General features: G+C 37.9%; 2 protein-coding genes across 2 annotated transcripts; one reads left to right on the top strand and one right to left on the bottom strand.

Annotated features, from left to right (window-relative positions):
- Positions 1-6: 6 nt before the first annotated feature.
- Positions 7-2,308, bottom strand: LOC120442146. The gene is made up of 5 exons (XM_039617949.1): positions 2,282-2,308; positions 1,208-1,366; positions 1,010-1,111; positions 536-727; positions 7-422 (listed from the first exon to the last, which is right to left on the bottom strand). The coding sequence occupies exons 2-5, from the start codon at positions 1,364-1,366 to the stop codon at positions 231-233; spliced, it is 645 nt and encodes a 214-aa protein (XP_039473883.1). The 5' UTR covers positions 2,282-2,308; the 3' UTR covers positions 7-230.
- Positions 2,309-11,229: 8,921 nt separating this feature from the next.
- Positions 11,230-12,888, top strand: epd (ependymin). Its single transcript, XM_031752549.2, has 6 exons — positions 11,230-11,388; positions 11,582-11,613; positions 11,740-11,877; positions 11,965-12,151; positions 12,256-12,337; positions 12,432-12,888. The coding sequence occupies exons 1-6, from the start codon at positions 11,313-11,315 to the stop codon at positions 12,556-12,558; spliced, it is 642 nt and encodes a 213-aa protein (XP_031608409.1). The 5' UTR covers positions 11,230-11,312; the 3' UTR covers positions 12,559-12,888.
- Positions 12,889-12,967: the final 79 nt, after the last annotated feature.

Genomic DNA, 12,967 nt, shown 5'->3' on the forward strand with positions numbered 1-12,967 from the left:
GTGAGACAGAAACTCTGGGAAATACCCAAGAAAGCCCTTAAAGTAGAAGAAATAAAAAGCAGACTCGCAATAATCAGAGGCCCTCGCGAAATGTTAACAAAAACACTTGAATGAAAAATATCACAATCATTCCAGTTTGATCAAAGTGCTGAGAGTCAGTTCAACTATTTCTTCCTTTTTTCTCTTTGACTCTGTGCGTGTGTGTGTGTTGTCTTTTTTTCAGTTTTGAGTCATAACTGTATTTTCGTAGCCAGTAAAAGAAAGTCTCTTGCCAGCTTGGTGAGGTAAAGGTCCAGATCCCTCAGGATGATGTAACCTTCCACTCGGCTGTCCCATACTGTCCTGGACCTGCTTGCTGGGTTCAGGGCTGTTTGTGCCGTAGCAGCTGCTGGCCTTATCCAAGAGTTTCTCAAAGAGCTCATCTAGAGGAGAAAGCAAAACAAATCTTATGTCAGACCATTTTTGGTGTCACTTCCCCCACAGGGAAGGGGGATGATGAAATGTGGGTGGATTTCAGTAAAAAGACTGTGGATACCTGAGTGCTAACTTGGCTAATCAGGTCCCGCAAGTCCAGCTGAATGTGCCTAATGTTCTGAGTTAGAGTTGTCCGAGCCTCCTGCACCATCTTCTGATCTTTCTCCTCGTTCTCCAGCTGTATTCTCTTCCACTCCAGCATATTCCAGTAGGTTTGCATGTCCCAGAAAGCGGCATGCAGTCGTTCCCACTCCTGAACGCACAAGTGACAAGCACATGATTACATAATGAAGCGTTGCACAACCCCATCTGTGCTTGAAGTCTCAAAAAGGGGAATTCCATGCAAATTTTTACAAGTATTTTTATTCTGTAAAAACAAACATTCATCAGGTTTCTTTCTATTTTTTTTGTATGTTTTTTTTGTTATCCTCATAATGGAAAAGGTCAAAACAAGAAATTCTCAGAATAACACCAAAACTTAATCAGAGAGTGATTTTCTATGAAAGTGTTTTGAAACACAGAGGGACTTACTAACCGTCAGATTAATCCACCGATAAAATTCAGTGGAAAGGGAGGGCAGGTCCTTCAAGTGTCGGCTTCTGTCCTCAAACTGCCCGTTTCCCAGCTGCTGCTCCTTCTATAAATATTACACAAAACAATAACTTATAAGTTGTAGCTGAGAAAACAAACTACTAGTGTCAGACCATGGAGTAGTACTGAATTTAGTACTTACATATTTTCCTAGCAGCTGTTGCACACGAGTTCGAGTGGACCTCGTATGCTTGAAGCAATTAAGATACAGGGAATTAGTCTGAGCAACTGGTAATGAAGCGGATTGCTCCATGCAGTCCAGTATACAAAAAAGGAGGAAGAGAGCTTTCCAAACCGTCATCTGACAAGACAAGACCAGAGTTATAGGTTAGAAATCATCTACGACTTGTGCCAATGCAAACATGGGATAAACTAATGAACGCACAGTTTGCGCAGCCGCTTTAACTCCCAACGATTAAGGAAAATAAGCTGACTTGGACTTCCTGTAAAATTGCTATGTATAGAAAGTAACACTTCTGAAGAAAATGAATATGCCAGATGGGAAATTTAACAACATTTCTCTAAGAAATTCCACGCCGCATCTGTCATCCCCTGCCACATGACATCCATATGCTTTCTTTCTTAAATTCCAATAAATGGTTAAACTGTGAAAAGGAAGCTCTTTTTTTCTATTCCCTCTTCTTTTCAGCCTTGCACCTAAAAGTGTCAGTGCAAAGACCTGAAGTCAAATCTCTTGAGTACAGATAAAACTGACTTCGGCAGGTGGTTGCCACTGCATGAATCCTGTGATTAGAAGTGTTGTCTGCCTTGTCCCTTTCAGGTTTCCTGACTCAGTTGAAATTAATCAGCAAAAAGAAGAAACAAAAACCTTCCTTTTTTTTAAAAAAATCTTCTTTTTGTTGTTACATGTGCTCTCGATGCAAAACAGTCTTCATGCTGAGTCAGTCTATCACTTACTAACTGGAAGGATAACAGTCCTCTGGTCTCCCAGTTCAACGTACAAGACAGCACAGTCATTAAGCATACATAAACACTATAGTGTATATACATAACAGTTGAACTTTGAAGTGTCATTCAGTAGTAAAAAATATCTGTATAGTTATACACACACACACACACACACACACACACACACACACACACACGCATATCTATATCTAGATATATATAGATATAGAAATTTATATTGATATCTATCTATCAGAAACACACAAACACCCTCAGACTCTTGTAAACTAGTGTAACATGGGCTTACCTTGGAGGAGTAGTGAGTAGTGGAGTAGTGCCACTTCTAGCAAGATAATTTCATGCTTTACTGGCACTCACAAACACTATATATTCTCATGTTCTTGCTTTCAGTTTCAGATGCTCTGGACTTTTTTTTTTTCCTCTCTCTACCGTCTCGCTCTCTCTCTTACTCATGTCTCAGCATCTTGTGGTAAGCTATATGATTCAGAAAAAGTCAGAAAGACATGTCATTCACTGTGAAACTAAAATAGGACTGCCTTCTCCCCCGCTTGTTATCATCATGCTTTTAAACTGCTTTTCCTTTGTGTCTTTCTATTTCTATACTCTATACTCACAAATCTCTCCATTTTTAGGTCATTTAAAGTTGAGTGTCACATGGACGAATTGATAAGATAAAAAAAGAAAAGGAAGCATGAGAATAAAAATCTACTTTTTAAAAAATCATCTGTGTGAGCTGCCACTCAGGCAAGCTGACCGCAATGTTCAGTGTCACCTTTATTTTACACAATAAATATTAAAAAAAACTTTCTTAATTCCTGAAATGTCCAGTAATTTACCTCGGGAAAGGGGAAAGGTGGAAAAACACTTCATCATCGTCATTGAACATTTTTTGACTGTGCATCTTTAGGGAATATTTCAGTCTCATGATGTGGACAAGTTACAACAAGCAAGTTTCACTGAATGTCAGAGAAACAAGATGGAAAAAAAGACAAATTTAAAAAAAAGAAAACACCCATGATTTCACCAGTTACATCACTTGAAAGCGCAAGTCACGAACTCCTACACTCACTGCTAAAGCAAAGTGTTTAACAATTGTAGCTATACACGGATTATAATTAAAGAGTTCTGGATCTTTTTTTCGTTATATATATATACATATATATATATATATATATATATATATATATATATATATATATATATATATATATATATATCCTACTTGTATCCTCCTGAAAGATACGTGTTTCTGATATCAGCATTTCCTAATAAGAAATAAAAAACACAGTTTCAATAAATAAAATTAAATAATTAGGAATTAATGATATTTTACTGAAATTTGTGCTGCCTGGTTTGAGGTCTTTTGCAGCATTCAGGTAGGTTCAGAAGGTCTCTTCAAGCAAAAATCAAAATCATTCACATTTTTTGCATGCAATTTTGATTTTACTTGAGCTTTAAAAGAACAGCGTTCTATTCCAGAAAATTGCTTAACTGTAAAGGGGTTGATAATGATTTTGAGGTAAATTCCCAACCAGACATGAATTCAGTGCCTTCAGTACTGGAAGTCACCCGAGATTAAAAGAAAAGAAAACCGGAGCAGTAATCTGTTATCATGTTGATCCCTCGTTATTGGACCAAATATAGTTCTGCATAGTACGATGCCGTTTGTGTTTTTTAGTGTGGAAAATATGTGCCTGCTGAATTTTAAAACTTGACAAATTAACTCAATTTCTGACTGTTTTATACAAATCACAGCATTTTTTTTTTTTTAAATCACAGATTTCCAACGTGGCAGGTGAAACTGTGTAAGACAAACTTCAAAAAGTAATAAAGATGCTACATGAGACCCATCAAAATATATTTAATTTGTGTAAATAACATTGTACATAAATATTACATTTTTTTAAATTAGATATTAATGAGTTAGGTTAGACCTGTTTTTCATTTGCCTTGCTGCCTAATTTCCCAACTTTAGCCAGTAAATTTCAGTACAGAAGCAAGTTTTATCATGTGACAGAGCAATGTGTCTTCTCTAACGGTTTAGCTTTGCTTTATTATGCTGTTTTACTCTGTGTAAAATTTATCTTTTAGACAGTGGAGGAAACTCAAATGGGCAGCTTTACTAACAACAAAGCTTAAACTAAATAAATTGCAATTTTGGAACAACTCTGAGGAACATAAAGATGTTCTGTAAGATCTTAAATTAGGTTCGGGTATTCACACAGTGTTTTTTAGACAAATTTCCAGAGTCGGTATGTTTTTGTGAAATTTTTCATAGTTTGGTTTCAAACTATGAAAAATTCTGACAGTTCCTTATCCCTAGAAATTTTATTGACAGGTTTCACCCTACCTCTTTGTTGTGTGACAGTTTCACTTTGGCATTTAAGTTATGGTTTCAATGGATTTGCTTGTTGAAGCCACAGGTTGTTTTTATCTAGACAGTCATAATAATTCTGTTTTTGGTTTATACTTTTTTACTAGCTGGTGGTTATTAATCTGTTATTAACCTGTTGTAACCAAATGTGACGGTCTTTCTCCTGTGCAGCCTTTTTAGACTCCACTGACGACGCTTCCAGCACAAGTACAGGCCTGTGTTTCTCACCTGTCTGACAGAGTTCATAGAAACAAGTGGGACACTTTGTTGGCAGAAAGAAGAACAAGAGCCAGCTGCACACTTTGTAGTCTAAAAAAACAACACGTTTCTGACCTGACTTTTACAGTGATACAGCAGAAACACCCCAGGATTTCTATTTAGCTTGGATTACTTGTATATAACAAAAACGGGGTACGAATGTTTTCGTGGGGTCAGGTTAATTCACTGCTGACGCTCCAGTCTTTTAATGCACCTCCATGGTGGGGATTTTGAAATTTGTACTTTCTGTGAAATTATGCATTTATACTTGGCTGGTTTTCTTTTTCTGTATTACTGTATTTTTTTTATAATGCAAAGATTACAATAAATCAAATAACACATTAAGCACTAAGCCATGCAGTCTGCCACCACAAACATTTGTGAAAGAATAAGTCGTTCTAAAGAGTTCACAGAATTTCAGTGTGATACTGTAACAGGATGCCGCTGTTGCAACAAGTCATGTTGTGAAATTTCTTCCCTCAGACATATCCCATGATGTAAGTAGTAAGTGGTAATATTGTGACGTTGAACTACAAGAACTCAGCCACACAGCAGACCACATAAAGTTAGAGTCACATATAAAGAGAGAGGAATCGCCAAGTGCAAGGCGCGTAGTACATAAAAGTCACCAACATTCTGCTAAATGAATAACAATAAATGGCTTTCAAACAATAATTCTTTTAAAATCACATGAAGTACTTCATTAGCTTAACATGACAGCATTTTGCAAAGGCTGATAGTTCAGTCAGTGCAGAGACATTGATCTATGAGCTCTGTTTTTAGTTTCTGTAAATACTCCCTCCAAAGCACATCGGACGAGCTGAAGGCTTTTCAGAATTTTATTAAAACAAAGCAATAATAAAGAAGTATGGTAACAGTGTGCAAAAGAAGTAACAAATTTGTGGATTTTTTTCCAATATCACCAAACGTGGTAACTATCTGAATTTAGATGCAGGAAATTAAAGGGGATTCAGGCCTATTTGTCTTTTAGACATTCTAACTAACTGAGCATAAATGGGTTTCATCCATTTTGCAATGGAAATGTACTTTCAATATTTCCTTTCAGCCTCTAAATGATGAAAAGTATCAACCCAACCCTAAAATCCTGTAAAGCTCTAGAAGCTTTACAGGGTTTTAGGGTAAAGCTAAAACCCAGTAACCCTGGCCTTTTCCCGCGAGATCATAAGATCTCACAGGAAAAGGCCATCAGACTGCTTGCTTTGTAGCATTTTATTGACAACTTTTTATGTCAATTGATGTCTTCAGGGTAAGTTAGTGTTAAGGGTTAATGATAGATTTCTGCCTTTTTGCAATATCCTCCTGAAAACCGAGTAAAAAACTACATTTTTTTTGTGATTTCCTTCGTCTTTGGAGCTAATCAAACACACGAGAAATCAGTGGAAAGCCCAGGATGTCCTCTATTTCATACTTCAAGACTTAGTAAGGTAACTCAAGTGAGTCAAATGATATAGATCAAAAACAAATGTCCATTATAGAAGACATAGAAAATAAGGCTGGTTCTCAGGAGAATATAATGTCACTGTGGTGGGGCGTGGACTGCGGTGCCATGCGGACACACCTGCATGGCATCCGCAGTCGAGCCCACTGTGTTAAAACACGGGGAATAAGGGTTGGGGAAGAGTTGTAAGTTGTGTGGAATGTGGTGTGATGTGCAATAAAGATGGTTCTCAATAACAACCTCTGGACCAGCCGTGTCTCAATCACACCACAGTCACTACATAAAGTGACTATTGAAAATACATAGAGACATGTACACTAAGAGCTTATAAAAACTACAAGACAATAAAGTGGTCTGATTTTGATGCCGGTCATAAAAATCTTACTTCTCTATGAAAAAGAAAATGCTGAGCTCTTCGTGAACTGTCATGTGGTCAGCGGAGAGGGAAGGGGTGAAGTCGGAAAAGGGCTTCCCTCATTTTCATTACCTGTTTTCGCTTATTTTCTTGAAACAGTAATGTTAAATCCCCCACGTTTTGTACAATTTACTCTCAGCCTATTTGTGCTTCATGCAATTGTGGTTTTAAGGATCCTTTTAGTTTTGCTATGAATTTCTTCCAGTTTGTCAACTTTTTCTATAAACAGCAAACCCAGATATTCGGCTTATTGTAAACACATACAGTCACGAGAAAAAGAAGTCTGTCACAGGACTCTGTTTTGTGAAAACTAAGCACATGAACATGAAGTTTGCAGGCATTTCTTCAGTGCACAGCTATGTTAAGGTCCCACTGCAGCATTTCAATCTGCTTGAGGTCTGGACTTTGACTGGACCATTGCTACACCTTAATTCTTTTCTTCTTTGGTCATTCTGTTGTAAATTTGCTAGTGTGCTTGGGAACAGAGCCTCAAGTTTGACTCTAGAATTCTCAGAGGAGTCCTGTAACTGCAAAACAAGCCCAAATCATCATCCCTCAACCACCGTGCTTGACAGTTGCTGCAAGTTCTTTCCACTGATGTGCTGCGTATTATGGTCAGACATCTGCACATCTGCACCAAAGGACATTGTTCCTCGACTCCTGTGGTTTGTTCAGATGCAACAAAGAGAGAAAAGAGAAGAGGCTTTCTCCTGGCAACACTTTCAAACAAGCCATATTTGTTCAGTCTTTTTCTAATTGTACTGTCATGAAAGTTAATATTTAACATTCTAACTGAGGCCTGTAGAGGTGTAGCGCTTGGGTTTTTTGCAGTTTCTCTGAGCATTCTGAGGCTTGGGGTAAATTTGATAGGATGTCCACTCCTGGGATTGTGGCATTGAGTTAACACACACCTGAATGTTCCAACTTCTGCTTTTGCAGAGGCACTCACGCTTGCTGATGTTTAAATAATCAAGTGCATTTGACTGGCAGCACCCAGCAGCTACTTAACCTTTCAATGTCTGAGGAAGCAGTTAGTGTGCATCTAGTTTTCCACAGGAGGACTGCATAGAATCCAATTAATATTTTCTTTTCACGTGACTACATTGGTTCTCGATTGGATCAGTCGAGGGTTTGTCAGAACGGTGTAAATATAATAACAAAGAAGAATCAAAGTAGGCCACAATTTAAGTAACAAATGAAATTTTTATCTAGCTTTGGATCTTAGGAAATTACACGTCATCCAGTCCTGTTTGAATTTTAGACATGCTTGTAATTCGGTAACTGGATAAACTTGCTTCATTTGCTTATCAACAGAAATTTGTGTGTAATATGTTGCAAAAGCAGCCGTATGATGCAAAGTATTAACACCAGAGCAAGGATTTGGTGTAGAGGGGTTGATTTAAAATAAATACGGATCTGACCAAAGAAGAAGAAAACAAAACTAAGTAACTTTCAATTTGAAAATGTTGTTTGTGTGTGTTTGTTTGTTTGTGGGGGTGTGTGTCTGAGAGATTGAGAGAGTGAAAGAGAATGGTGCACGCTGACAGCAAATAATCCACTTGTTTACCATCGGAGTACATGCCTGTATCAATCATTGAAAAATATTTTTACTTAAACATAAAAATGGCAACTTTCAGATCTGCATCACACAAAAAAGACATTGTCAATCAGATATATTTCACTTCTGTTCTATTCTGGATATTTATAAATGAGCCATTTGTATATATTAAAGCTATTTCTTATATATTGTAAACTGTGTAATATATTGTGTTATTTAATGTATTTCAGTCTATTGCTGTTATTGTCTTAGAGCCACTGTAACCACATGGTTTCCTTTGTGATTAATAAAGTATTCTGATTATTATTATCTTACATTTTATCTGCAGACAGATAAACATCTGTCTGCAGAGAACTCTAATATATTTTAGTTTTTCTCTGCTGCAGTAAGTGACATAATATTTTGTATTATTGATTTTTTTTTTTGTTGTTCTCGTTGCTCAGTTTTCCTTTAAGGAATTCTTGGACCTTGTTGAGATTGTATGTGTTTGTTTTCCGGCCTTCAGGTCTTATTTTGCCCAAGTGTGATCTAGCAGGACAAGATGGGATTAATTCTGGCTTCAGTGTCTCATGATGATTGTCTGCAGAAAGAGGAAACTTCTGCAGACAAGCGCAGGCAAGCCTTAAACACTAAGAGCTAAACTACAAGACAAAAAGTGCCCAGTTTGTGAGGCAGGTCATTAATAAGCTTACTTCCTCTATGAAAAAGAAAGTGCTGAGCCTTCCATGAACTGTGAACAGAAGGGAAAGAAGTGCATTGAGAAAAGGGCTTCCCTCATTTTCCATTACCCCCTCCCCCCCTCAATAGTTCCTTCAAACAGTGATGTTAAATTTCCCATGTGATTCCCGCAGTTTACTCTCAATCTATTTTAAGTCTCAGTTAAAGCTAGTTGTTTGTAATGTTTGTGGTATAAAGCATCCTTTTAGTTTTGTTATTCATTTCCTTCCTATTTTGAAAGAGAAACAGCAAACTGCTTAGCTGAAATCCAGATATGTAGTTTATCGTAAATCAGTCTTCTGAGACAAGTGGGTGTTTTCATAAATTTATATTTGAAATGGAATTTGAAAGTAACAGTAATCAGAAAATTATGACAGAAAGAAAAATGAAATGCACAAAATACACAGCTATTGCCAGTGTTCTGGTTTTTTAGTTCTTACCAAAAGTTGAGTCAGTTGAAAATATCAAAATTACATTCAACGATTTTGTTTTTACAGAAAACTCAAATGAGAGTAGAAGAGAATTCATTCATCTGGGTTAATATTAAAAATAAATCTGAAAATCTCAATGCAAATAAAATACACTGAAAATCATATAAACAAACATTACAGAGCATCTAGTGATTACTTGTTAAAAGTATACCAACGTACCACTACATCATAAATACTTCAATGCAAGTATGCCAGTATTTTATATGCACTGATTGATATTTTCAGAAGCCTGTTATTGATGCATGTTTCTCACCTGTTTGACAGAGTGCACACGATGTTAGCATGAAAACACACATGCACACACAATTTTGATGCCAAGTAGAACAACAGACAGCTGCACACACTGAAACTGTGAAAACAACACGTTTCTGCCCTGACTTTTGCAGTTGATCCAGTATACACACCCCAGGATTTCTATTTAGCTTGGATCACTTGTATAAAGATAAGGGTAAGAGTGTTTTTTTGTTTTTGTTTTTTTGGTGGGGGAGTCAATCATCACAGTCACACATTTAGTACTTTTTTGCGAAATCGTACATATACCTGGCTGCTTTTTTTCCCTCCTTTGTCTGTGTCTCATGTGGAAGTTAAAAGGTTACCATGACTCAGATCTAAAAAACATGATTTTTTATTCATTGCTGGTTGTATTAGAAGCAAGGCCCTATCAGTTGTCCTTTCTCCGTGAACACCATGACTTCGAGTTAAAGAAGCAGGGGTCCTTGTCCCTACAGTCAAATATGGCAGGTGAGTGCTTTGACATTAAAAATATTTAAATATCAATTAAAATGCAGCACAGTGGTTAGCTCTGTTGCCTCACAGCAAGAATGTCCCGAATTCAATTCCATCGGGGTCTTTCTGTGTGGAGTTTGCATGTTCTCCCCGTGTTTGCGAGGGTTCTCTCTGGGTACTCCGGCTTTCTCCCACAGTCTAAAGACATGCAGTCAGTGGGGAAAGGTTAACTGGCAATCCTAAATTTCCCATAGGTGTAAATGTAAGTGCAAATGGTTGTCTGTGTCTGTGTGTTAGCTCTGTGACTCTGTGACCTGCCTCTCACCCTAATACATCTGGGATAGGCTCCAATGACCCTGAAAAGGATAAGTGGAAGAGAATGAATGAATGCAATAATTTACATGTAACTGTCAAACATATGATGAACATGACATAACAACACAAACTGTAAAATAAATACTATGATGTGGTTTGATGCTTTGTAGCAAATAAATGCAAAAAAGGAACGTGAAACCAGTTCCAAAAAGGACACAGGCCATATATATAAACAGAAAATGCCATTTTACTGGATATAATCTACAGATAAGTTTGATCTTGAATGTTCACATTCAAGATTCTTAGCCACCTCCAGGTGTCTTTTTGCTTCCTTGGTTTGCCAGCTATAAGAGAGAGGAACATTGTCTTAAATGTCAGTCAGCTTTCATTAAGGAATAGAGATTCCCTGGTTCAGTTTCAGTTCCTAATAGACATTGGATGCATAACTAACACATTTCACTTCCAACCCCTCAGTCAATCCACTCACAATCTTAGGCCTACAACCTACAGTCCTACATTCCTCTTTACCACAACATCACTGTAAACAGGGAGCTGTTATGATACTTAGCATAAAGTCATTTTTCATCTATACTTAACTCTGTTTCCCTGACACAGCCTTGATAATCCCCCGTGCATGATTGGTCTTACCCTTTGTTTACACATGACACTCTGAAAGGTGCTTTTGAAAGTGGGGGGCCAGCCAGAGACACATTGCATGAAAACATCACAGGACAGCTGCACAATCAAAAACGAAAAGTAAAACTCTTCCACTGGGTGCCGACCAGCAGGGACAAGAACTAATGTATTTGGACAGCTTGAAGTCAGAAGTCCAGGGGGTTATGACCCTGGGTCCTTTCTACGTCAGACTTTTTGTCTCGTGCCAGTCTCCAGCCCTATAAAAGCAGCTGTTTGGTTGACCAAGAGCTAGATGTGCTTCTGCTTGGGGTTTTTGGTTGCTGTTGCCATCTCGAACATTAATTTGTGATTCCCTCCAGACCAGAAAAATGTATGCAGCTCTTACGCTATTCTTCTTCATGTGCTTGACCACCAGCACCCATGCAGATCACCATCAGCCTTGTCGTAAGACTTTGCAGTTTTACAATATCCATTAAAAAAAAAAAAAAAGGTTTTGAATTATTTTTCAGGCATCTTTTAGGATCACTGCATTTTTTTTAGTTACGACACACAAGCTCCAGTCTATGTATTGGATCAAATTATATTTAATGTTTGTTAGTATATGAAAGGTCTTAACTGTCATACTTTTATCTTTCAGATGCACCCAATATGACAGGATTCATGTCTGTGGTAAGTTTTTAAAAATATATATTATTATTATTTGTCATTCAGCTCAACTCCTGATCCTTGCATGACATTTTAAACTCTTAAACTCTCCCTCGTTGTGTCTCGCTGTATGCTTTCGAATGAAACTAGATGTCAATGAAAGGTGAAATGAAAGCATATGGTGCATTCACCTATGATTCAATGGGCAAGAAGCTACGGTTCAGATCAAACGAGAGCAGCGCCACAAACGCTTCACATAGTATGGATCTGCTGATGTTTTTCGAAGAGGTAACTGCTTTAAATCTGTAACGCCGACAAGTAAATACATGACTTGAAGTTGTTTAGCGACTTAACGTGCAAGTCTGTCTCTGGCAGGGGATATTCTACGAGATTGAAAGCAAAAACCAGAGCTGCGTGAAAAAAAAGCTGCACTGCAGCATGCACCCTCTGGATATTCCCGATGATGCCACGTTTTCCACTAAAGAACACTCTGGGAGTGCAGCCATCGAAGGGGAGGGATTGCAGCTGGACGTGTGGACAGGATCGATGCCCGACAAGAAAGGTAGGGGGTGACGCGCTATAAACAGAGGAGAGAATTCGAGGGACGCTCCTGTATAACTGTGGTGATATTCACTGTATTTGAATGTTTTCTGTTCTCGTTTTCAGGCCACTATTCCATGTCTGTAACCAAGGGATGTTTGCCTGTGTTCACTTTCTACTTCACTGAGTCCACATCATTCCTTTTCAGGTAAGCTGTGTGGATTTTTTTCAGCTCTTTTTAACATCTGAGGGAAACAAGGTACGGTGAATGCCCATAAAATATCTCTGTCACTTTCTTACAGGACCATGGAGATTGAAAACGAGATCAAGGACCCCGATCTCCTTGCGGCGCCTTCCTTTTGTGTGGAACAGCCTGTGGAGGACACACCTGAAGGGACAGTAAATGGTTTCCTCAATGAGTTTGTGTAGATGAAGCCTCACCAGCAGAAAATTAAGCCCCTTATGCAAGCATGGCCTGCCAGAACTATAGACTTTTCTCTTCTTTTATGTGAGTTTTTCTTGTGACACTGCACTGCATCACATCTGTTTCCATCACACCCTCAGCACCCGTGGGAAGATATGGCTTTGAATGCGTCATACTGTAAGCATACATGTTGATGTAAAGGGAGAAGAGGTGAAATGGATTTTAGAATTAGTTATAATTACTAACAGTTGGTGGCTTACCAAGTCGGCCTGCTTACAAAACCTGTAAGATATGATTAATGGAACAATAAAATGTCAAAGCTGTCAAAAATCTCACGTTTTTCTTGTTGGTCTGAGTTTGTACAAATTTTGCCCTGGAGCAAAAAAATGAATTGAATGACTACAACAGCAATAA

This window comes from Oreochromis aureus, linkage group 10, assembly GCF_013358895.1.
Source record: "Oreochromis aureus strain Israel breed Guangdong linkage group 10, ZZ_aureus, whole genome shotgun sequence".
In the NCBI taxonomy this organism is placed as follows: Eukaryota; Metazoa; Chordata; class Actinopteri; order Cichliformes; family Cichlidae; genus Oreochromis; species Oreochromis aureus.

Excerpts from the sequence above, each read along its gene's own strand:
- LOC120442146 (XM_039617949.1), bottom strand. The coding sequence starts at position 1,366 with ATGACGGTTTGGAAAGCTCTCTTCCTCCTTTTTTGTATACTGGACTGC. Across the intron at positions 1,112-1,207 it reads AACAGCTGCTAGGAAAATAT|AAGGAGCAGCAGCTGGGAAA; the intron begins GTAAGTACTAAA and ends TAATATTTATAG. Across the intron at positions 423-535 it reads TTAGCCAAGTTAGCACTCAG|ATGAGCTCTTTGAGAAACTC; the intron begins GTATCCACAGTC and ends TTTCTCCTCTAG.
- epd (XM_031752549.2), top strand. The coding sequence starts at position 11,313 with ATGTATGCAGCTCTTACGCTATTCTTCTTCATGTGCTTGACCACCAGC. Across the intron at positions 11,878-11,964 it reads TGCTGATGTTTTTCGAAGAG|GGGATATTCTACGAGATTGA; the intron begins GTAACTGCTTTA and ends TGTCTCTGGCAG. Across the intron at positions 12,152-12,255 it reads ATCGATGCCCGACAAGAAAG|GCCACTATTCCATGTCTGTA; the intron begins GTAGGGGGTGAC and ends TCTCGTTTTCAG.